The sequence below is a fragment of the Oryctolagus cuniculus genome, chromosome 11 (genome assembly GCF_964237555.1).
Source record: "Oryctolagus cuniculus chromosome 11, mOryCun1.1, whole genome shotgun sequence".
NCBI lineage: Eukaryota > Metazoa > Chordata > Mammalia > Lagomorpha > Leporidae > Oryctolagus > Oryctolagus cuniculus.
Window position 1 is genome coordinate 47,640,639 of NC_091442.1, and position 22,390 is coordinate 47,663,028.

General features: G+C 53.0%; 2 protein-coding genes across 5 annotated transcripts; one reads left to right on the forward strand and one right to left on the reverse strand.

Moving 5' to 3' along the window:
- Nucleotides 1-7,169: 7,169 nt before the first annotated feature.
- On the forward strand, nucleotides 7,170-11,330 carry CSTL1 (cystatin like 1). Of its 4 annotated transcripts, none has more exons than XM_008256324.3 (4): nucleotides 7,170-7,316; nucleotides 7,621-7,875; nucleotides 10,490-10,600; nucleotides 11,176-11,330. In XM_008256324.3, the coding sequence occupies exons 2-4, from the start codon at nucleotides 7,657-7,659 to the stop codon at nucleotides 11,257-11,259; spliced, it is 414 nt and encodes a 137-aa protein (XP_008254546.2). In that variant the 5' UTR covers nucleotides 7,170-7,316; nucleotides 7,621-7,656; the 3' UTR covers nucleotides 11,260-11,330. The 4 variants fall into 4 exon arrangements, with proteins under 4 accessions (XP_008254546.2, XP_069907542.1, XP_069907543.1 ...); XM_070051441.1 differs by having other exon boundaries at nucleotides 7,173-7,462; nucleotides 7,532-7,875; XM_070051442.1 differs by having other exon boundaries at nucleotides 7,173-7,462.
- A 4,177-nt stretch (nucleotides 11,331-15,507) lies between these two features.
- Nucleotides 15,508-22,001, reverse strand: CST11 (cystatin 11). Its single transcript, XM_051845311.2, has 3 exons — nucleotides 21,639-22,001; nucleotides 19,746-19,850; nucleotides 15,508-15,667 (listed from the first exon to the last, which is right to left on the reverse strand). Exons 1-3 carry the CDS (start codon nucleotides 21,861-21,863, stop codon nucleotides 15,584-15,586), a joined length of 414 nt encoding a protein of 137 aa, XP_051701271.1. The 5' UTR covers nucleotides 21,864-22,001; the 3' UTR covers nucleotides 15,508-15,583.
- Nucleotides 22,002-22,390: the final 389 nt, after the last annotated feature.

Here is a 22,390-nt window from a genome sequence, read left to right on the forward strand (position 1 = left end):
CCAAGCACATTAGAGCGAAGCTAGATGGGAAGCCAAGCAGCTGGATTTGAAGGAGTGCTCCAGTGTGGGGTGCTGGTGTCACAGAGGGTGGCTTACCCCTCTGTACCACAGTGCCAGTCTGGTGATGCTGAGCAGTGGCAGTGAACACAGGCCCCAGGCTACCCTGTGGTCATGAGAGGGGCCCCCCTAGGCTCTACAGTGTGCTGTGTTGCTAAGCTAAGGGGTTGGCTGGCTTAGGTGTATTGAACGCATTCTCGACATATGATACCTTCAGCTCATGATGGGTTTATCTGGACATAACTCCCTTCTAAGTGGAGGAGCACCTGTGGCCATTGGTGCTGTTTCTCTGGGCAAGCCTGACTGATGCACCTTCTCTATGCCACTCACTCTGCTCCAGGACCGTAGCCAACAGAGATTCCGCCCCAGGGCTCCTGTGCCTTGTGGCCTCTGACTGTGTTTATTCAATGAGCTGCCTGGCCATGAGGTGCAGGACGTAAAGTGATGAGACCGCAGTACTCATCCCCTGGTCCCTCTGCAAGGCGGCCAGCTGATGCTCCTTCTAGATGGTTCCCTGCATCCTTCAGCTGCCCTGTGTCCATGCACCACTGACCACACCCCCTGTGCATAAACTGATTCTCCTCCTGCCATGGCACCTCCATTGGCTATGGAGACCTTGTCTAACACGCTCTGTGACTTTTTGTACGAGACCAGTGTTACCATGAAGCCCAAACCACAAGAGGTCAAGATGAGCAAGGACGATCATGGACACAAGTCCAAAAATTCCCAATTAAACATTAGCAAAGGCACCCCATGAAAAAAGCTAGAAGGGCTAAACTTTAAGATGTTGAAAATACAAGAAAGTAGCCTTGTGACCTTGATTTCCTAAATAAGGCATCAAATGTGCAAAGCAGAAGAGAAAAAAAAAAATCAATGCCTTCACTCCATTAAGGTTAAGGGTTTTGTTTCACCAACAGGCTGTAAATACACTGAAGACATAAGCTTCCTGCAGCCACCCAGAGTGTGCCCGGTTCCCACTAACCGCCCTCTTCCAGTCCTGCCCCACCCTCTCTGGGGTGGCCACTCTTCCACCCTCTGTTGCTATGCAATCAGCTTGTTTATCGTCCACAGGTGCTGAGATCCCTAAGCGTTTGTCTTTCTGTGCCTAATTTCAGGTAACAGCATTCTCTGGATTTTGGGTATTCCCAACACAAAGAAATGATACATGTTTACGGTGATGGAAATGCTCATTGCTCTGTTTTGTTACACATTGTGTACATGGACCCAAAGCCCACACTGCACTCCATGAATATGGACTTGCTATATATCAATTAAACTTTTTAAAAAGTTAAGGGATGAGTTTTTCTTTCTTTCTTTTTTTAAAAGATCTATTTTATTTATTTGAAAGGCAGAGTTACACACACAGAGAGAGGTCTTCCATCTGCTGGTTCACTCCCCAAATTGTCGCAACATCTGGGGAGTCAGCTTGTGGATAGGAACTCTTAGCTCCCTCCCTCTGCCTTTCAGATAAATAAAATAAATGCATTTTTGCGCATGAGCCCTGATGGCTATTGAAATAGAATAGCCTGTTCCGGAGTGGCAAGCCACTATTGTGGAAAACACCTGCAGAGTGGAGACCATAGACTGGGTGCGGAGGAGGACCTGCGGGTGGGTGGATCCTCCACTTGGGTGACCTTCCCCATTGCATAGCCCCAGGTGGGAGGCAAGCGCAAGCAGAGGAGCGCTCCCCCTCTGCTCCTGCGATTTCTGGAGTCTCTTAGTCTGGAGCGGGAACGCGCTGCGCGCATGCTTCCTTTGGTGTGCTGCCAGCGCCAGCCGTCCGTAGCACCGCCTTGTCGCTCGCATTCTGTGTGCCCGCTGCCGGCGGCCTGCTCTCCGGATCCGAGGCTGTTTCCAGCCAAGGTCAACCACGTCTTCATGCAGCAGCCCCAGGGCTCCGGGCTCCGGGCTCAGGGCTCCGGGTTGCTGCTGCTGCTGCAAACTGGATGGCGCGTGTGGCAGGCAACTCACCCGCAGGTCCGCAGACCGCTGAGCGCCCCTCGCTGGGCTGCCTGGGAACAGCAGCTGGCGGCACGGGGCTGGGGTTGGGGTGGAGGCTGGGAGGAGTCTCTAAATAGGTAACGCTTCCTTCCGGGGTTACACCACATCTGGCGGCCAGTCTTGATGGGGGAGGGGGGCGGGGAAGCGCTATTTAAGGGACAAAGATTAGTTTATCTAAAAAACGCTGCATTAAAATAAATAAGGATCCCCCCACGCTATGCCCAAAGCGTACAGAAGATTCGGGAACCAGGGGGAGGCTGGTGAGAGGGGGTCGCCCCGTGACCCACCTCCCTGCCCTGAGGGATTTCCTGCCAGATGTAACACTGTTAGAACTGATGGCCAAGAGATGGGGAGGGGGAGGGCATCCACAGAGAGCAGCCTGGAGCCCTCCACCCTTCCTGCCAGCTCCTTTGGCTCCACCCCCTCCCATCCCTGCGGTTTCCCTCCTTAGTGAAATTAGCAACAGTGGAGCGCTGGTTCCCAGGGCGCTTCCTGTGGTCGGTCAATTTGCACCATCGTCTCCGGAGGAAGCTGAGACTCAAAAAAAAAAAAAAAAAAAAAAAAAAGGAAACCAGCTGGCCCAGGTTCCTGTGCAAACAGGCTACTACCTCTTCCCCCCTTTGGAACCTGCTCCCAGCAAGGCTGCCCTAGGGCCCCAAAGTGAGACTGGAGAGAGGCACCTGCCTCGAATGGTGGCAGGATGGGCAGGGGATGCTCTGTGCAGCTGCCTGTTCTGGGCGCAGGCCCTGGATCCCCTGGGCTCGGGTGGCTATCAGCTAGGTGACCTCCACCGAGGGGAGTAGGGGCACCCCTGCTGCAGGCCTGACACCCGTCAGAGGCCTGACACGATGAGCAGTGAGTTTTGGCCAGAGACCGATCAGTCTGCAGCTGTCCCAGCCGTACCAGCGGAGCCTGGGGTGATAAGGCACACCTTCCTGTTGTCTGCATCTTGCTCTCTGCCTCCCTGGAAGCAGACTGATGGAGAAACCTCAAGGCTGACTGTCTGCAGCCAACATCAGGAAGTCGGAGGGCTCACAGGGGCCCTCTTTGGCAAACACCCCATCCCGTCTAGCCTTCATCTTCCTCGGGCTGCCACAAGAGGAATCCCATGTGTGTGTATCTGGGCGACCCAGCGGGAACCCTGGTACCAGGTTCAGCGGCCGGAGTTCCTGGGTCCTTGGGAAGGAGTCTTCCGTTTTTCCTAAGGAAGATTTTGTTGTTGTTATTCCATGATTTGATAGGATCTCCATTTTCTTATTTAAAAAAACGCTTTAAAATTTATTTGAGAAGGAGGGGGGTAGAGAGAGAGAGAGAGGATATGGGGGGAGGGAGAGGAGAGGGAGAGAGGGGAGAGAGAGGAGGGAGAGGAGAGAGGTGAGAGAGAGAGGGGAGGGAGGGAGAGAGGAAAGAGAAAAGAGGGAGAGGGGAGAGAAAGAGGGGAGAGAGAGGTGCTAAGAGCCAGGAACTCAGTCCAGGTTGCCCACGTGAGTGACAGGTGTCCAAATCGCTTGAGCCATCATCTCATGCTGCCTCCCAGGATGATCTGCATCAGCAGGGAGCTGTAGTCAGGTGCTGGAGCTGGTACCCAGCCCAGGCACTCTGAACTGGACATCTCAACCATTGAAACTACAGACTCACCCCATTCTCATTTTGTGAGCGTGACTAGGAACACTGTGTCCCTCTAGTTCTGCAGATCTGGTGCATCTCCAGTTTCCCTCTCGTTCCTAGACTTCACTGTATTCCGTGGAGACCTCATGTTTTGCCCTTACTCTATGTACACTCTCATGTTGCAAACTTTCTCCTTCATCTTGTGCAAAGCCAGGTCCCTTACCCCCCATTTCCATGGATACAGCAGGTGTTTTCTTGCATTGCATGAACTTGACCAGGGTCCCTGTCTGCCTTGCTACGGGGACACAGCCAGTATCTCAGTTTTTCTCCTTCTCCTTGGACCTAAAAACCCCCTGTATTTTGCGCATTTACACCCAAGGCCTCTGATTTCCCTGTATCCATGACACAATGTGGCATCTGTTTCCCCTGTTTTTATGAACAGCACCTCATTTCCCCCTTTTGCTTGCACATAGCCAAGCCTCTTAACTTTTTTTATTTCATGGACATGGCCAGTCTCCATGTTTCTTCCCATTCTATGCAGATAGATAATCAGACCACTGTTTCTCTCTCTCTCTCTCACGTGATTTACTTATTTTTATTTGAAAAGCAGAGTGACAGAGAGAAAGGGAGAGAGAGATTGACAAAGAGACGGGGGGAGAGAGAGCGAGAGCGAGAGAGAGAGAGAGAGAGAGGTCTTCCATCCGCTGGAATGGTCTTCTATTCACTCCCCAAATGGCCACAATGGTCGGAGCTGGGCCCATCCAAAGCCAGGAGCCAGGAGCTTCTTCCGGATCTCCTATGTGGGTACAGGGGCCCAAGGACTTGGGCCATCTTCTACTGCTTTCCCAGGCCATAACAGAGAGCTGGATCAGAAGTGGTGCAGCCAGGACTCAAACCTATGCCCATATGAGATGCCAGCACTGCAGGTGAAGGCTTTACCCGCTATGCCGTGGTTCTGGCCCCAACCCTGCCTTCCTCGTGTTCCACAGCCACGACCATTGTCCCCAGGTTACCTTCACTCCATCCCTCCAGGAGGCCCCTGTTTTCAGTCTGCCGTGGGCCTGAAGAAGTCTCTTATCATCGCCTTATTTCTTGTGCCCTAAGTTGCTGCCTGCCTTATATCCCCATTATTCCATGGAGATAACCGGGCCAGCAATTTCTCATTCCCCCTCCCCTCTGTGGTTTTAGCTAAGTTTCCTGTTTTCCCTTTGTGCCATGGAACTTTCTAGAATGCTGTTTTCTCTTTATTCCATGTCCATAGAAGAAGATAGGAGGGGGGCTTATTGCGTCACTCCTGGCACTCTTTGGCTGGCAATGGTAGAACTTCAAGCCTGCCCTCATGTCACACCCCCCTTACAGCAGGGACTGGTTCCTCTGCTACAACCCAGAGGATGCTGGGAGTGGGCAGTGGCGTGTTAGGCCTCTTAAAGCCTCCTTGTTAATTTTCTTTCTTTTTTTTTTTAAGATTTTATTTTATTTGACAGGTAGAGTTATAGACAGTGAGAGAGAGAGAGAAAGGTCTTCCTTGTGTTGGTTCACCCCCCAAATGGCTGCTATGGCTGGCACGCTGCGCCAATCCGAAGCCAGGAGCCAGGTGTTTCCTCCTGGTCTCCCATGTGGGTGCAGGCGCCCAAGCACTTGGGCCATCCTCTACTGCCTTCCCTGGGCCACAGCAGAGAGCTGTCCTGGAAGAGGAGCAACCAGGACCAGAACCGGCGCCCATATGGCATGGATGCTCCACAGGCGGAGGATTAACCAAGTGAGCCACGGCGCCCCCCCCCCTTTTTTTTAAAGATTTATTTATTTATTTGAAAGAGTTAGAGAAGGAGAGGCATAGAGAGAGAAAGAGTGAGAGGTCTTCCATCGCTGGTTCACTCCCCAGATGGCCGTAATGGCCAGAGCTGCACCGATCCGAAGCCAGGAGCCAGAAGCTTCTTCCAGGTCTCCTACATGGGTGCAAGAGCCCAAGCACCCAGACCATCTTCCATTGCTTTCCCAGGCTATAGCAGAGAGCTGGATTGAAGTGGAGCAGCTGGGACTTGAACCGGCACCCATATGGGATGCTGGCACTGCAGGCGGCGGCTTTACCTATTGTGCCACAGTGTGGGTCCCACTAATTTTCTTTTCATACATCCTGAGGGCCATGTCTTCCTCTTACTCCATGGACATAACCTACTCCCATGTTTCTTAAGCCAGTTGTTTGCTTTTTTTTTTTTTTCCTATGCTTTCAGCCCCAAGTTCAAAGGTTTGCTACAATAACACACCCAAAGGTTGCTGGTCCTCTCTTAGGTCCACCGTCTACTGGGTCCATGCCAGCACATCCCAGGCGTCCAGGGCTGGCTGAGATTGTCCAGTCTCACCTGTTTCTCAGAGTCCCTCCTGGGTTCTCAAAGCCACCACCCCCAGCTGGCCAAGTCCTACTAAGGCAGCCAGGTGCAGGCCAAGGAGGACACTAAGATAGCTCCTTGTGCAGGTGTGTGTGTGTGTGTGTGGGGTGGCCTGGGGCTCTGGGGCAGAAGGGGGCTGGGCACATCTATCCCAGCCTGGGGGGAGGATGCCATCCCCTACTCAAGTTACAAATGAAGGAATGGGGGCTTGGCGGTCTGGGCTGGTGTGGGGTGGGGTGGTGGAGGGGGGATTAAGGGATTTCTGTCTCCAGAAAAGGACTGGAAACCAGGGCAGCTGGATTCTGAGGCTTTGCTTCTCCTGCCCCGTCCTGCTGCTTCTCACAGGCCCAGGCTTTGGAAATGTACTTCTTGACTTAATTTTGAAAGGATTTCAGGCCGGCGCCGTGGCTCATTAGGCTAATCCTCCGCGTTGCGGCGCCGGCACACCGGGTTCTAGTCCTGGTCGGGGCGCTGGATTCTGTCCCGGTTGCCCCTCTTCCAGGCCAGCTCTCTGCTGTGGCCCGGGAGTGCAGTGGAGGATGGCACAGGTCCTTGGGCCCTGCACCTGCATGGGAGACCAGGAGAAGTACCTGGCTCCTGCCTTTGGATCAGCACGGTGCGCTGGCCGCAGCGGCCATTGGAGGGTGAACCAACGGCAAAAGGGAAGACCTTTCTCTCTCTCTCTCTCTCTCTCTCACTGTCCACTCTGCCTGTCCAAAAAAAAAAAAAAAAAAAAAAAAAAAAAAAAAAAAAAAAAGAAGAAAGGATTTCAGACACCCAAGAGGCCGCATGAACAGTATAATGCTTTCTGATCGCACTTCCCCGAATGCTAGCATCTCAACTCATCACAGTACAATGTCACCATTCACTCACCTGCACGTCTCAGTCACCCCTCATCAATGATCCCACTGAGGCTCTCGTTCTGGGACAGGACCCTGTTGGGATCCCACCTTACCGCATCTATAAAATGGGGTGCTCTCATAAGCTTCAGGGGTGCTGGCAACAGCTAACCTCTGGGGATCTGCAGGATTCATTTGTGAATAGGACTGGCAGCCTTTCCCTCCTCATAAAGACTGCCTACCTCACAAGGCTCCCCTGGGGTCACAGAAAGATAGCGTAAGCTAGTGCCGGGGCTGCATGCAGGCACAGTGGGATCCAGCGGCAGAAATCTGTTGCAGGTCGGTGGCAGGGAGTCAGGAGAGGCTGTCACTAGAGCAACCCCCGCGGACGGTCACTGGTGTGTGAGCACAGCTGGAACCCAAGGTAGGCACACAGCCCGTGTCACTCTTGTTCCCTGCAACCCTTGGCCAAGTTTTACCTCCTCCACCGCCTTCCCATCGGCAGCGCCCTCTACCTGCCACACCCGGCATAGCAGAATGGATCCCTGCTGGCCGTTTCTTCCCTGCTAGGTGGAAAGGCTGGGGGAGGGGTCTCCGCAGCACGAGGTTGAGGGGGCTTCAATCTCTGCCTCAATGCAGGAAGGGCCCCTCCCTGGAAAGCCTGTGCTGGCACGCGAGTGACCAGCTGCTTGCCGCCTGCTGGCTGCCGGCGTCGCCCTCCCTGGCAGGTGCATCTGGCCCAAGAAGCTTCTGCGGCTTCAGAGATGGAGGGAGGCCGCTGGAGGGTCTCCCTGCTGGTGCTGATGGCCCTGACCCTGGTGGCCAAGCTGGGCCACTTCCAGAGATGGGAGGGGTTCCAGGAGAAGCCGATGAGCAAAAAGAACATGAACTCGACGCTCAACTTCTTCATCCAGTCCTACAACAACAACAGCAACGACACCTACCTGTTCCGGGTTCAGAAGCTCATCCGGAGTCAGATGCAGGTTTGTGCGTGGGCTGTCTCGCCTGGACCCTCACTCTTGGTGCCTGTGGACAAAGGATGGTGACTCAGGTCGGGGAGCAGCTTCCCTCCGACTGGATACTTTTTTTAAAAAAAAGATTTATTTATTTACTTGAAAGTCAGAGTTACACAGAGAGAGAAGGAGAAGCAGAGAGAGAGAGAGAGAGAGAGAGAGAGAGAATCTAATTGGAAACTTTTTTATTGCTCCAACCTTCCTTCAATGTCAGCTAGTAAATTATAAGTTAGCGTAGTCATAATACCACATGTTGGTTCAATTAGCTGGGTTTTTGGCAAAAAACTGATGAGGAGAAACCGACAAGGAGGTGGCTGGGGGTGGGGAGGAGGTGGCCCAGAAATGGGGGGTCTGATCATCTGGGTAGACTTGTCGGGCGGGTCCCTGTTGCAAGTACACACTTGTACCACAAGGTGGCAGTGCAGCACGTGTGTCTCCTTTTCGCTGACCGGTTTTCCTGCGGCGGGCTGATTCCCATCCGTTGGTCTCCTGTGATTTAACTGTTGGCTCCTGAGTCCACTTGCGATGTCACTCAAATTGATGAGTAGACACGGCAGGCCCGCCCCTGGGTAACTGGGGGATCCTAAAATCCTGCAGAGAGGATGGAAGGTGGACCTGGGTGGGCTGCCTCTCCTGGCCCCAGGTCCCCCTGCGGTTTGGTGATCTGCCCTTCCGATAGTGAGATCCGGGTCACTCAAGTGATACAGGCTTCAGACCTTAGTTTACTCCTCTGCAAGATGGGTCAGAATAAGAGGCGCTTGCTTAGCAGCGCCCTTGTGAAAGCATTGCTGTTACTCTGTGGCTGTTCCTAGTCTTACTTAGCAATCAGGTCTTTGCTGGGAGTGAGGAGGACACTTTAAACACTGGAGTGTCAGTGCAACCTGTTAGCAGTCACGTCCAGTGACGAATGAGAAAACCCTTTAAGATCTGTAGTGTGGCTGGTGTTTCAGTGTTTTCCTATGGTGGGGGGAGGACGGAAGGTGGGAGGGGGAGAGGGCAGGCTCCCCCTCCCACCTGCCCACGCCCCAAATGTCTACAGTGCCTGGAGCTGTGGGGGCTGGTATGAGTACTCAGTTCAGGTCTCTCACATGGGTGGGGTGGCAGGAACCCAGTGACATGAACCATCACTACTGCCTCCCTGGGTCTGCAGGAGCCTAGAATCAGGAGCCGGAGCCAAGGACGGAACTCAGGTACTCTGATGTGAGCTGTGGCATTTTAACCACGAGGCCTAGTGCCCAGCCCCTGCCCTGACAGCTTCAAAGAAGGACCCTGCTGCCTCTGGCGCCACCCCAGGAGGACCACGCCGTCTCCCGGGCTGGGGCCACAGCTATCTGAGCGAGGAAGCAGGGGCTTCTCCGCGCACAGGTGCACATTTTGGTGGCCAACATGGAGCTAGGATCATGGGATTTCAGTGTCAGGGTTTCGCTCCCCTGCCCACGAAGGCTCCCCATCTTCCTGCCCTCGAGACTCCAAAGCCTCTGTCTTGATCATGAGCCAAGGGGGACAAGTCAAAACCGATCGGGATGGCACTGGGGTGGGTTCCCCACGGCTAACGCAGCCAACTTGTCCCCTCCCTTCAGCCAAAGAGAGAGAGAGCGAAATCTCCCATTTTCTGGTTCACTCCCCAGATGGCCACAATGACCAGGATGGGCCAGGCCAAAGCCAGGAGCCAGGAGCCTCCCCAGGGCCATCTCCCACGTGGATGCAGGGCCCAGGCACTTCTGCTGTCCTCCTGGGTGCATTAGCAGGGAGCTGGATCAGAAGCAGAGCAGCCGGGACTCAAACCAGTACCCATATGGGTGCCGGTGTCTCAGGCTGTGGCTATAGCTGCTAGGCCACAGCAGAGGCTCAGATTCTCCCATTTTCTAGAAAAATAAACTGAGGCTGAGGGACCCATCCAATGCATCTAGGTTCACAGGGGAGGGAACCAGACCTGACCTCGAGTGCAGTTCTCTGTTTTTCTGTTCTGTTGCTCTCCGCACTCCATAGCTGCCCCATTGGAATATCCCGGATACTTTTGCTAAGACATCTAAAAATGTGTCATGGTAAGATTTAGTAAAACCTCTCCATATCCATTAAGGGGAACACAGGCTCCCGTCAACTCCATGGGCAGGCACAACTGTTATTTGTACTCAGTAAGTAAAGAAATTGTACTGGCTGAGTCGCTTATTCAAGGTCACAGAGGGAGGGCCTAGGGAGGCGGGGAGACACATGGCCCATGTCTGTTTGGTTCTCAGACTCAAACTTCCTTCTGGTCTCCCACGTGGGTACAGGGGCCCGAGCACTTGGGCCATCCTCCACTGCTTTCCCAGACGCAATAGCAGGGAGCCAGATCGGAAGTGGAGTGGCCCGGGATGCGAACCGGTGTTCGTATGAGATGCCGGCGCTGCGGGTGCCACAACACAGGCCCCCAGAGTTCTGCCTTAGTTGCTAGGCAGCCTCTCTCAGATTGGCAGAGATGGAGAGGAGGGAGGGAGCCCTTGGCAGGGTGGGGTTGCTGCTCCGGGGGGGCTTCATTCGCCGTCCCAGAATCTCCAGGAGAGAGTACAAAGTCACAACTGACAGTGGCATTGCTTCTTGGCAGCTGACCACGGGAGTGGAGTACAAGGTCACGGTCAAGATCGGCCGCACCAAATGCAAGAGGGATTCCAAGAAGAGCTCTTCCTGTCCCCTGCAAAGCAAGAAGCTGAAGAAGGTGTGTGCTGGGAGCCATCGCAGGGGGATGCACGGCCGGGGGTGGAGAACGAACATTTACAAAAGTGCTCTGCAGGCCTGGCGCTGCCCACTCCTCCACAGGCACCCAGGGCGGGAAGAAAGCTCCATGACCAGGGCGGCGTCTGGTCTCCTGGCTTCCTTTGCCACCTGAATGTGGTGGGGGTGAATGCAGTGTTGCTTTCTCCTGGGTGCCTTTATTCTGGAATCACCTCGCGCTCTCCAGGTTTCTGAGTATCGTCCTGTTTACTCCTTGTCTTCCAAGTTCTGCCTGCCTTGGCACCAGCCGCAGGTTAGCAGAAGATAAGAGGGCACCTCTGCTTGCCTTGGCTGCAGGTGCAAGGGTCAGGGGTGCAGTAGGACAAAGCCATCGTGCCTTGCTGTCACCCCAGGGTCTTGCTAGGCTGCAGCTCCAGGTGCACCTGCTGCTGGGCATCCCAAGGGGCCGAGCAGCTTCTCCTGGCTCCCCGTGGGGTCAGTGAGCAGCCACAGAGGCGGGACCTTGGGGACAGGACACGTTGGTTGTCCCGGAGCTGATTCCTTCCTTTCTCCTCTCAGAGTTTGATTTGCGAGTCTCTGATATACACGGTGCCCTGGATGAAGTATTACCAGATGTGGAACAACTCCTGCCTGGAAGACTGAGCGCTGTCAGGAAGTTCTGGGAGGCCCCAGACAGCTGCGTGGTCCCCTGTGTCATAAAATCCTAAAGGACATCGTCTCCCTTGTTGGAGTCTCAACACACACACACACACACACACGTGTAAGTGCACACACAGGCCAACTGTCATGACCCCCACACACCCAGAAACACTCACATGAACACCCTCGTAATACTCTCTCACATACACACTCACAGCTCTCACACATGCGTGCAAGCACACACATGTGCAAGTGCACACAGATACGTGTGTGTAAACACACACAGGCTGTCATGACCCCCACACACCCAGAAACACTAACACCTTCATAATACCCTCTCACATACACACTTGTACACACTGCTCTCATACTCAGACACACACACACTTGTACACACAGCTCTCACACGTGTAAGCACACACATGGGCAAGTGCATGCAGATGCATGTAGGTAAACACACACAGGCTGTCATGACCCCCACACACACCCAGAAACACTCACACAAAAACCCTCACACACACTCTCACACACATACACACATTTGTATGCACAGCTCTCATACGTGCAAGCACACACATGTGCAAGTGCACGCAGATGCATGTGTGGAAACATACACGGCTGACTGTCACAACCCCCCCCACAGAAACACACTAACACCCCCACATACTTGTACACACTCAGCTCTCACACATGCAAGCACACACATGTGCAAGTGCACGCAGATGCATGTATGTAAGCACACACAGGATGACTGTCACAACCCCCTCCACAAAAACACTAACACCCTCACACAGACACTTGTGTACACTCACAGCTCACAATGTGCAGGCACACACATGTGCAAGTGCACACAGATGCATGTATGTAAACAAACACACAGGCTGACTGTCATGACCCACACACACCCAGAAACACTCACACTAACACCCTCATAGTACTCTCTCACATACACACTTGTACACACAGCTCTCACATGTGGGCAAGCACACACATATGCAAGTGCACACAGATGCATGTGTATAAACACATACAGGCTGTCATGACCCACACACACCCAGAAACACACTAGCACCCTCATACACTCACACACACACACACACACACACACACTGACCTGAATGCTGACCACCTCTCTGTGGCTTTTCTGGATTCCTGCATACCCCTGACCTCTGACCTGAGGGTGCAGGAGCCCCAGTCTCTGTGCACACATGGCACGGCGGCTCCCCCATGCCACAGAGATGTGTCTTAGACGGAGACAAAGCCAGAGTGACCGATTCTCTAGAGGACTCGCAGGACAATCCTACTCAGGACTGTGGCTTTTATTTTTTAATTTTATTTTATTTAAAAGGTAGAGTTCCAGAAAGAGCCAGGTGCTTCTTCCAGGTCTCCCAGGCAGGTGCAGGGACCCAAGCACTTGGACCATCTTCTGCTTTCTCAGGCTATAGTAGAGAGCTGGATCGGAAGTGGAGCAGCCGGGACTCGAACCAGCGCCAATATGGGATGCCGGCCCTGCAGGCAATGGCTTTATCTCCTATGCCACCCCCAGGGCAGTGGTTTTATTACAGGACAGGAAAACTAGTGCAGAGAAGAAGCATAGGGGTGGGGACAAGACCAAGGAAGCCAGGCAGGAGCATTCAGACCTTCCTGCTGTGCAGGCACACCCTGTGTGCCTGCTTGATCCTCCCTTCCCCCACAGCGAGCTGCCACAGCATGTGTGAAGTGTGGTCCTCCAGGGAAGCTCCTTAGGGGCTCAGCGTCCAGGGTTTCGACATGGGGCCAGTCATGCGGGCAGCCTCTGCCATGCATGTGCCTGTCCCTGGTCCAGAGTCCCACTCCCAAAAGGAGGGCAGGTGTCGGGACAGACAGTGTAGAGGCACTGGGATCCTTGTCGCCTGCCGAGAGAGAGTTTGCCCGCAGTGCCAGCACCAGCTGTCTGTCATCCAAGTCCCCAGCTCCAGCCCAGGCCAGTCTTGCTCAGATGGACGTGTGAACTCTTGGGGCGAGGGAATGACACCCATGCTCTCCCAGGGAGAAACCAGACTGGAAACGGGGCTCTGGCCAATTGTGGCCTTGACCATTTGGCCTCCAGCCCAGGCCCCGTCTCAGTGGCCATGTGAGGGGGACAGAATACACACAAGCAGGGACCTCACGCTTGCAGAGGGACAAAGGGTGACAGCTAGTGAAATTCCTGTGTCGATCTGATGTCACCAAGGGCTGACCGGGTGCTGGACACCACCCTGCTGCCTCCTTATCTCATCTGACCATCTCATCTCAAATGCAGTAGAAACAGCGACTTTTGCCTCCACTTCATGGGCAAGGAGGCTCCTGAGGTAACCTGTGTTCAGTTGCTAACATCCCACTCGGGCTGACCTCATGATCAAAGCTGTATACACGTAGTCCTACAGTGTATTCTTCGATTTCTGGCTTCTATATATATTTTTTTTAAATTTTTAAAATTTATTTGAAAGGCAGAGTTAGAGGGGGCATCTTCCATCTGCTGGCCCAGCTGGGGTTGGGCCAGGCTGTGGGCCCTCTATGCTGCCTTCTCTGCCCTCGAGCCACCCCAGACCACAGGGTCAAGGGGATCAATGGCCCCTGGGAGCCATCCTCAGCCAGAACTGACTGGAACTAACCAGGAAACGCCCTTACTCCTTCTGCCATGAGGTAGGTGAATGGTGTGTGTGTGCACACGCGCTCTACAGTGCCTCCTAGTGCTCACCTGTGGGATCAAATCCCATGTTTTTGCCTGAGCCAGGTCAGGATGAGATCTTCCTCTCTCTACTGGTGAGTGAGGATGGACAGGACAGGGGGGTCATGAGGAGGGACACTCCCCAGGAGGGAGTGGAGTGGGAGACCCCGTGACCGTATTTAAAATGCCAGGAGGAGGACACTCCCCACTGCTGACGGGTCGCTCCTCTAATTTATTGATCATGCCTAGTGCATTGTCAGTGCTAGGGCAGCAGCCGTCAGAGTATATGAACGCACCTCAACAAGCTCGTGCAAAATGGAACTGGAAGTGTGCTTGGGTGCAAACCTTTTTGAAGTCCACGCATAGCTTTTTCATAATGTGCGTGTTCCTCGACTATTTCAACACACCCTCACGTTGTTTGAGGAGTAATGATAAAGGGGGAAAGACTGCAGGTGCTTAGAGTGGATACAAGTGCTGTTCTGTGAAAGCATTGCACCCAAGGCTGGTTGATTCCTTGCGTGCAGAAGCAGAGGGTCAGAGCGCTGACTATACTCAGAGATAGTGCCTGGCTGTTCAGTTAACTGTGAGCGTCTCTCCTCTTCCCCCCTCTCCTTCTCCTCATCTTCCCCAGCCTATTTTAAAACCTAAGGAGTTGGGGGCCGGTGCCAGGCTCACTTGGTTAATCCTCCACCTGTGGCACCGGCATCCCATATAGGCACTGGGTTCTAGTCCCGGCTGCCCCTCTTCCAGTCCAGCTCTCTTCTGTGGCCCGGGAAGGCAGTGGAGGATGGCCCAAGTGCTTGGGCCCCTGCACCCACATGGGAGACCGGGAGGAAACACCTGGCTCCTGGCTTCGGATCAGTGCATCACTGGCCGTGGCAGCCATTTGGGGAGTGAACCAGTGGAAGGAAGACCTTTCTCTCTGTCTCTCTCACTGACTGTAATTCTACCTGTAAAAAAAAAAAAAAAAAAAAAAAAAAAAAAAAAAACAAGAAAAAAACCTAAGGAGTCAGGGCCGGTGCTGTGGTGTAGCAGGTAAAGCTGCCGCCTACAGTGCCGGCATCCCGTGTGGGCACTGGTTCGAGTCCCGGCTGCTCCACTTCCGATCCAGCTCTATGCAATAGCTCGGAAAGCAATAGAAGATGGCCCAAGTCCTTGGGCCTCTGCACCCTCGTGGGAGACCTGGAAGAAGCTCCTGGCTCCTGGCTTTGGATCAGCGCAGCTCTGGCCATTGTGGCCATCTGGAGAGTGAACCAGCAGATGGAAGACCTCTCTCTCTCTGCCTCTCCTTCTCTCTCTGTGTAAATCTGTCTTTCAAATAAATAAATTAAATCTTTAAAAAAAATCTAAGGAGTTCCACTTGCTATGAGCATGTGGTTGAGGTTCTACCATCATGGATGTGTGGACAGCAAGGCCAAAGATGATTCATGTTGATTCATTTGGACCCCAAAGCTGCCCTGGCCCACCAGACCCTTAGATTATATTATTATTAGCAGCAGAATCTGGGGAGAAAAGAGGAAATAGGGGACTCCGAAGCACTAAGACCACTAACAGGGCAGGGTGACAAGTGTTTATTGTCTGCTGATTGCAATCACTGTGGACACACACATGGCGATGGCAGGTGCCTCCTCAGATACTTCAAACACTGCTGCAGTTTTTGTTCACAATTTTGTACTTTTCCAGCCAAGGGTCAACAATGACGACGAAGAGACACTGGATTTGCTAAAACAAAAACACAAAAACCCAGAAGGCAATGTTTGAAAAAGATCAGTGTGCAAGGTGACAGTATCCTCAAATGCTCACCTGTGGGATCAAATCCCAGGTTTTTGCCTGAGCCAGGTCGGGATGAGATCTTCCTCTCTCTTCTGGAGGTGAGTGAGGATGGACAGGACAGGGGGGTCATGGAAGGGTCAGACGAGGACACTGCACCCTCTCTCCGCCTCCCTCCGAGTCAGACCTGGTTTGGCATTTATTTTGATCTCAGTCACTTGGCAGTAACATTGTCAGGATCGTTCCAGAAAATGTCCTCCTGCTGTGGTCAGATTTGCAGAGGAGAATAAAGTGACCCCAGGAGATACGGGTCATTTTTGTCCTCATTTTTCTTTTGTCCTCATTTTTCTTTTTTTTTTTTTTAACAGATTCAATATGGTTCGTAGATACAATTCTTTTTTTAAAGATTTTTTTAAAAAAGATTTATTTATTTGAAAGTCAGAGTTACACAGAGAGAGAAGGAGAGGCAGAGAAAAGAGAGAGTCTTCCATCTGCTGGTTCACTCCCCAACTGGCTGTGATGGATGGAGCTGTGCTGATCCTAAGCCAGGAGCCAGGAGTTTCTTCTGGGTCTCCCCTGTGGGTGCAGGGGCCCAAGCACTTGGGCCATCTTCCACTGCTTTCCCAGGCCACAGCAGAGAGCTGGATCAGAAGTGGAGCAGCTGGGACTTGAACCAGCATCCATATGGGATGCCGGTACTGCAGGTGCTGGCTTTAACACTACGCCACAGCTCCAGCCCCCTCATTTTTCTTTTTACTTCACATCTTCATTTAGCCTCTGCTGGTTTTCTCTCTTCTTACTTCTTTCCTCCCTCTTTTCTTTCTATTCATCTACTCATGTGTGTATGCATGCATGCATCCATTCATCCATGCATTTATCCATCCATCCATCCATTTATCCATCCATCCATTTTTCCACATGCACTTTTCAGCTCCGTTCACCCACCCACCGGTTCCTCCTCCTATCCATCTTTGCTGCCTAACCTGTTTCATTTGTCCACATATCCACCTATTCATTGCAGTCTCTCTCTCCTTTCTTTCTCCTTGTTTCCTCCAAATTTCCCTTTTCTTTGTCACTTCCTTTCCTTCTGATGAGAGATCAATATTTTAAGCATATTTTGCATATTCTCAATTATAATTTCTCTGTATGATTTTGTTTTCCTGCTCTTTATTTTAAAAACTTGGGATGTGGGAGGGAATTGGAGGTGTAAGCATTTACATTTGTCTTAAAATAGAATTCAGAAATGGCTGGCACCGTGGTGTAGTAGGCTAGATCTCCACCTGCAGTTCTGGCATCCCATGTGGGCACTGGTTCGAGTCCTGGCTCCTCCTTTTCCGATACAGCTCTATGCTATGGCCTGGGAAGGCAGCAAAAGATGGCCAAGTGCTTGGATCCCTGCACCCATGTGGGAAACCTAGAAGACGCTCCTGGCTCTGACTTCAGATTTGCTCAGCTCCAGCTGTTGTGGCCATCTGGGGAGTGAACCAATGGATGGAAGACCCCCTCCCTCTCTCTCCCTCTTTCTGTAATGCTGCTTCTTTTTATTTTTTTTTTTAAGATTTATTTATTTATTTGAAAGTCAGAGTTACACAAAGAGAGGAGAGGCAGAGGCAGAGGCAGAGGCAGAGGCAGAGGCAGAGAGAGAGGTCTTCCATCCGATGGTTCACTCCCCAGATGGCCGCAACGGCCAGAACTGTGTCGATCCCAAGCCAGGAGCCAGGAGCTTCTTCCCGGTCTCCCCCGCCGGTGCAGGGGCCCAAGGACTTGGGCTATCTTCTATCGCTGTCCCAGGCCATAGCATAGAGCTGGACTGGAAGTCGAGCAACCAGGACTCGAACCAGCGCCCATATGGGATGCTGGTGCTTCAGGCCAGGGCGTTAACCCTCTGCGCCACAGTGCCAGCCCCAACTCTGCTTCTTAAAGAAATACATAAATAGATCTTTAACAAAATAGAAATCAGGATACCAACTCTACCAACGCAGTATTTCTAGTAAAAAACTTCTTGGCCGGTGCTGCAGCTCACTAGGCTAATCCTCCACCTGCGGCACCGGCACCCCAGGTTCTAGTCCTGGTCGGGGCGCCAGATTCTGTCCCAGTTGCTCCTCTTCCAGTCCAGCTCTCTGCTGTGGCCTGGGAAGGCAGTGGAGTATGGCCCAAGTGCTTGGGCCCTGCACCTGCATGAAACACCTGGCTCCTGGCTTCGGATTGGCGCAACGCCAGCCGTAGCGGCCATTTGGGGAGTGAACCAATGGAAGGAAGACCTTTCTCTCTGTCTCTCTCTCTCACTGTCTATAACTCTCTCTCTCTCTCTCTCTCTCTCTCTCACTGTTTAACTCTGCCTAGCAAAAATTTTTTTTCTTTAGTTTTACTTTTCTGTAGTCTTCCATTATTCTTTTTGCAGATTTCATGATCTTCCCCAGGGAAGAAACAATGAAGTCTACATTGCTGGGCATTGAAGAATTATCCATATAGAAGTCAGAGAGGAGCCCATGGGTGGACGCACCTCTGCTGAGAACACCTAGGACATTATAACTAGGGTGACCATAAAATTTATGAACCCAGAGGCTGGCGCTTTGGCGCAGTGGGTTAAAGCCCCAGCCTGAAGTGCCAGTATCCCATATGGGTTCCAGTTCGAGTCACAGCTGCTCCTTTTCCAATCCAGCTCTCTGTGATGGCCTGGGAAAGCAGTGGAAGACGGCCCAAATCCTTGGACCCTCATGGGAGTCCAGAACCTTCATGGGAGACCCAGAGGAAGCTCCTGGCTCCTGGCTCCTGGCTTCAGTTCAGCTCAGCTTTGGCTGTTGCAGTCATTTGGAGAGGGAACCAGTGGAATGGAAGACCTCTCTCTCTCTCTGGCTCTACCTTTCTCTATAACTCTGTCTTTCAAATAAATAAAATAATTCTTTTAAAAAATTTATGACCCCAACAAGGACACATTATATGCAAAATGAGATGCTACTATTATTATGCTAAAAAGTTCAGCATAAATTAGCATTAGTTTAGGCAAGGTGGACCCTCTACAGTCATACTAGGTTCAATTCATTTGGATAATTCAAACCAGGGCTTGTGGGACTTGTGGCTGTAAGACTCCCTGGCACTTGGGATCCCCTGCTGACTGCAGTGGTGATGTGTGGACCAGGGTGTGCCTAGCACTTTGGGGACTGAATTGCTCTTGGGGGAGAAGGCCCCTTGGCTGATCATATGAATGAAGCTTTGTCCCCTCTGCCCACCCTACCACCAGTCAAATCATCTCTGGACTGGTTTTTCTCATCTGCCCCTTGTCTTTTTTTTTTTTTTTGACAGGCAGAGTGGACAGTGAGAGAGAGAGAGACAGAGAGAAAGGTCTTCCTTTTCCATTGGTTCACCCCCTCCATGGCAGCTGTGGCCGGCGTGCTGCGCTGATCCGAAGCCAGGAGCCAGGTGCTTCTCCTGGTCTCCCATGCAGATGCAGGGCCCAAGGACTTGGGCCATCCTCTACTGCACTCCCAGGCCACAGAAAAGAGCTGGACTGCAAGAGGAGCAACCAGGACCGAATCCAGCACCCCGACCGGGACTAGAACCCGGGATGCCAGCGCCGCAGGCGGAGGATTAGTCTATTAAGCCGCGGCACCGGCCTATGCCCCTTGTCTTTGCCAAGCACTGCCGTGGGCAAAGGAGCACAGAGCAGTAGCCTATCCGTTACACTTCCCTGTCTCCTTGGTGTTCAGATGTTCAGCTGGGACACTGGCCAAGCCCCTCCCCTGCCCCGCCCCCCGGCTGCTATAATATTAATGATTGGCAGCAGTGGCTCCTTGAACCTGCAGCAGTCTGGCTCCTCTCTCTGAACCCCTCCAGCCTCCTCACCATCATTCTAGCAACCTCAGAGTGATCTCTTGGCCATTCCCACACTCACGCCTCTTCTCTGAGAAAGAAGGTGTGGTCCACGTATTCTTTCCAAGCCAGCTGTAATAAATGCCAAAGAATTCTGACATGCCCCATCCTAAACCCACAGGAAAGACCCGCCCCTGGAAAGGGAAATTCCTGTGAGTACCTTGTAGAGCTCGCCTGTCTGGAAGTCACAGTTGCTGTCATCTGCCCTTAAGCACGTGGTCCTCTGCATCTCCAAGTTCATGTGAAATTCCAAGTGATCTGTCACCTGAGGGCAGCAGGGGGCAAGGAGGCAGAAAGATGACCTCATTTTCCCTCTCTGCGGTTTCCGCCTTCACGCGGTCCTCAAGAGCAAGCACCCAGCCCTGGGCAGATCAGCAGCCTCCTCTCTCTCCTTCCTGTCTGAGCCTAGGCATCCTTTTGGCATTCAAAGAGAACTCACCGGAAACCACGAGAAATACCTTCTTTCTCTGTGGGCAAAGCTGCATTTTGGATACACAAATGAAGCTACTGATTCTGGGCAGGGGTCTGCAGAGTTTTTCTGGGAAGGGCAAGAGAGTCAACACTGCGTTTATTTATATGTTGACTTAGTATTTTATTCATTTGAAAGGGAGGGAGGGAAGGAGAGAGAGAGAGAGAAAGAGAGAGAATGTCCATTTGCTATTTCGTTACCCAGATGCCTGCAATGACTGGGCTCCAGGCCAGGCCAAAGTCAGGAGCCACGATTTCAACCTGGGTCCCAAATACTTGAGCCATCATCTGTGGTGCACCTAAGCAGGAAGCTGGAATTGAGAACAGAGCCAGGACTTGAACCCAGGCCCTCGAGATAAGGGATGGCAGGTGTCCCAAGTAGCATCATCCAAGTCTCTATGCCAAACGTCCACACGGACAGTAAATGTTTGGGGTCTTTGAGGGCCACCTAGTCCCTGCTGCAATGCCTCCGTCTACCGCTGCCCCAGGAAGGCTGGTGGAGACGACAGCTGTGTGCAGGGATGGTGGTTTCAGGAAACTCGACTCACACACATGGGCGGCAGGTGTGCTTGGTCCTTGGGACGTGAAGACCTCGGGTGCATTTAAGTGACTTATCGTGATCCATTCTAGTGAATCTGTGTCTCTCTTAAAATGCCCTCTTCCGAGTAAACGAGGCTGAGTTTCACAGAAGTGGTCTCTCTCTCTCTCTCTCTCTCTTAGCAGGGTCACCTACCTATATTTCAAACGACCGTATTTCTTGGGGGGGGGGTACTGTGTGATCATTCCAACACGAATCTTCCACGGGAGGAGGTGATCAGATTGGGTTAGATAACATTTCCATATCCTTAGACTTTTTTTTTTTTTTTGACAGGCAGAGTGGACAGTGAGAGAGAGAGACAGAGAGAAAGGTCTTCCTTTGCTGTTGGTTCACCCTCCAATGGCCGCCACGACTGGCGCGCTGCGGCCAGCGCACCGCGCTGATCCGATGGCAGGAGCCAGGTACTTATCCTGGTCTCCCATGGGGTGCAGGGCCCAAGGACTTGGGCCATCCTCCACTGCACTCCCTGGCTACAGCAGAGAGCTGGTCTGGAGAGGGGCAACCGGGACAGAATCTGGCGCCCCGACCGGGACTAGAACCCAGGGTGCAGGCGCCGCAAGGTGGAGGATTAGCCTAGTGAGCCACGGTGCCGGCCTCCTTAGACTTTTTAATGTTCCCTCAATTGCCCAGAACTCTCAACTGCTGTGCACATCTGTGGGACACCGAGTGGCATTGTGTCTCATGCATGCAGTGGGCAGTGCCCACATGGAAGCCAACAGCCTCCCCCCCTCCCCTCTCCCCCTCCCCTCTCTCCCTCCCTTCCCCCTCCCCTCTTCCCCTCCTCCCTCTCTTCCCTTTCCCTTTTCCCCCTCCCCCTCCCTCCCATCATCATCGCTCTGTGCTGGGAGCCTTGAGCTCCTCTTGTCCATCCATTCACAAAACACACAGTAGGTCCCTGGCCACGCTGGTCCGCTCCAGGGGCGCTATCCCCGAGCACCAGGAGTCCCGGGTGTGGGCGTGGTGACCGAACTGGGGCAGCACACTGACCTTTTTCAGGATCTTCAGGACCCGGAGGATCCTGAAGCTGTACTTGTCTTCGCTCTGCTTGTTGTACTCCTTGATGACGTACCGCAATGTCCCTGCCACAGGTTCCTCCACTGCAGAGACTTCTTGGATGCTCATGAGGGTTTTTCTCCGACCCTGATAGGTGACGGCCACCAGGGCCACCAGGATGGTCAGTAGGAGCCGTGGGGCCTGCCAGGGTCTGGCCATCGTCCCTCAGCTCGGGGAGGAGCAGGAAGAGCCCCCTCACGCTCCAAGGGCCCAATGGGATCACACTGACCCTACCTGCCCTGGCCAGATTTAAGAGCAGCTGGTAGTAACCACCCACAGTGCTTCTCACCTCCTCCTAGGAGTTGCTGCAGGGGGAACAGGTGCACAGCCTGTTCAGGAGCAATCTCACTCCCACTTGTTTTCATTTTGTCACGGTAACTTTGTATCTCCCACGCCTACTCCTGCCTGTGCCCCTCCCCTCCCCCACATCCACCACACCATAGCCTCCTTGTTTTTGGGAGTTGCTCCCTTGGCACCAAGCTCGCTCCTAGGAACCCAGCATCACCTTGGTGGAGGTCAAACCTCAGTGAGGGGCCACAGGAGGCCTCAGGGCGGAGGAGACGACGTGGACAGTGCTGGGTCGCAGGAAGCGGAGCCTGCAGAGGCGGCTGGCTGGTGGAAAGAGGCACCTGTGTGCTCTTGAGGGTCCCTCTCCCCTGGCCCGGAGACGACGCTGGGCCACTGCT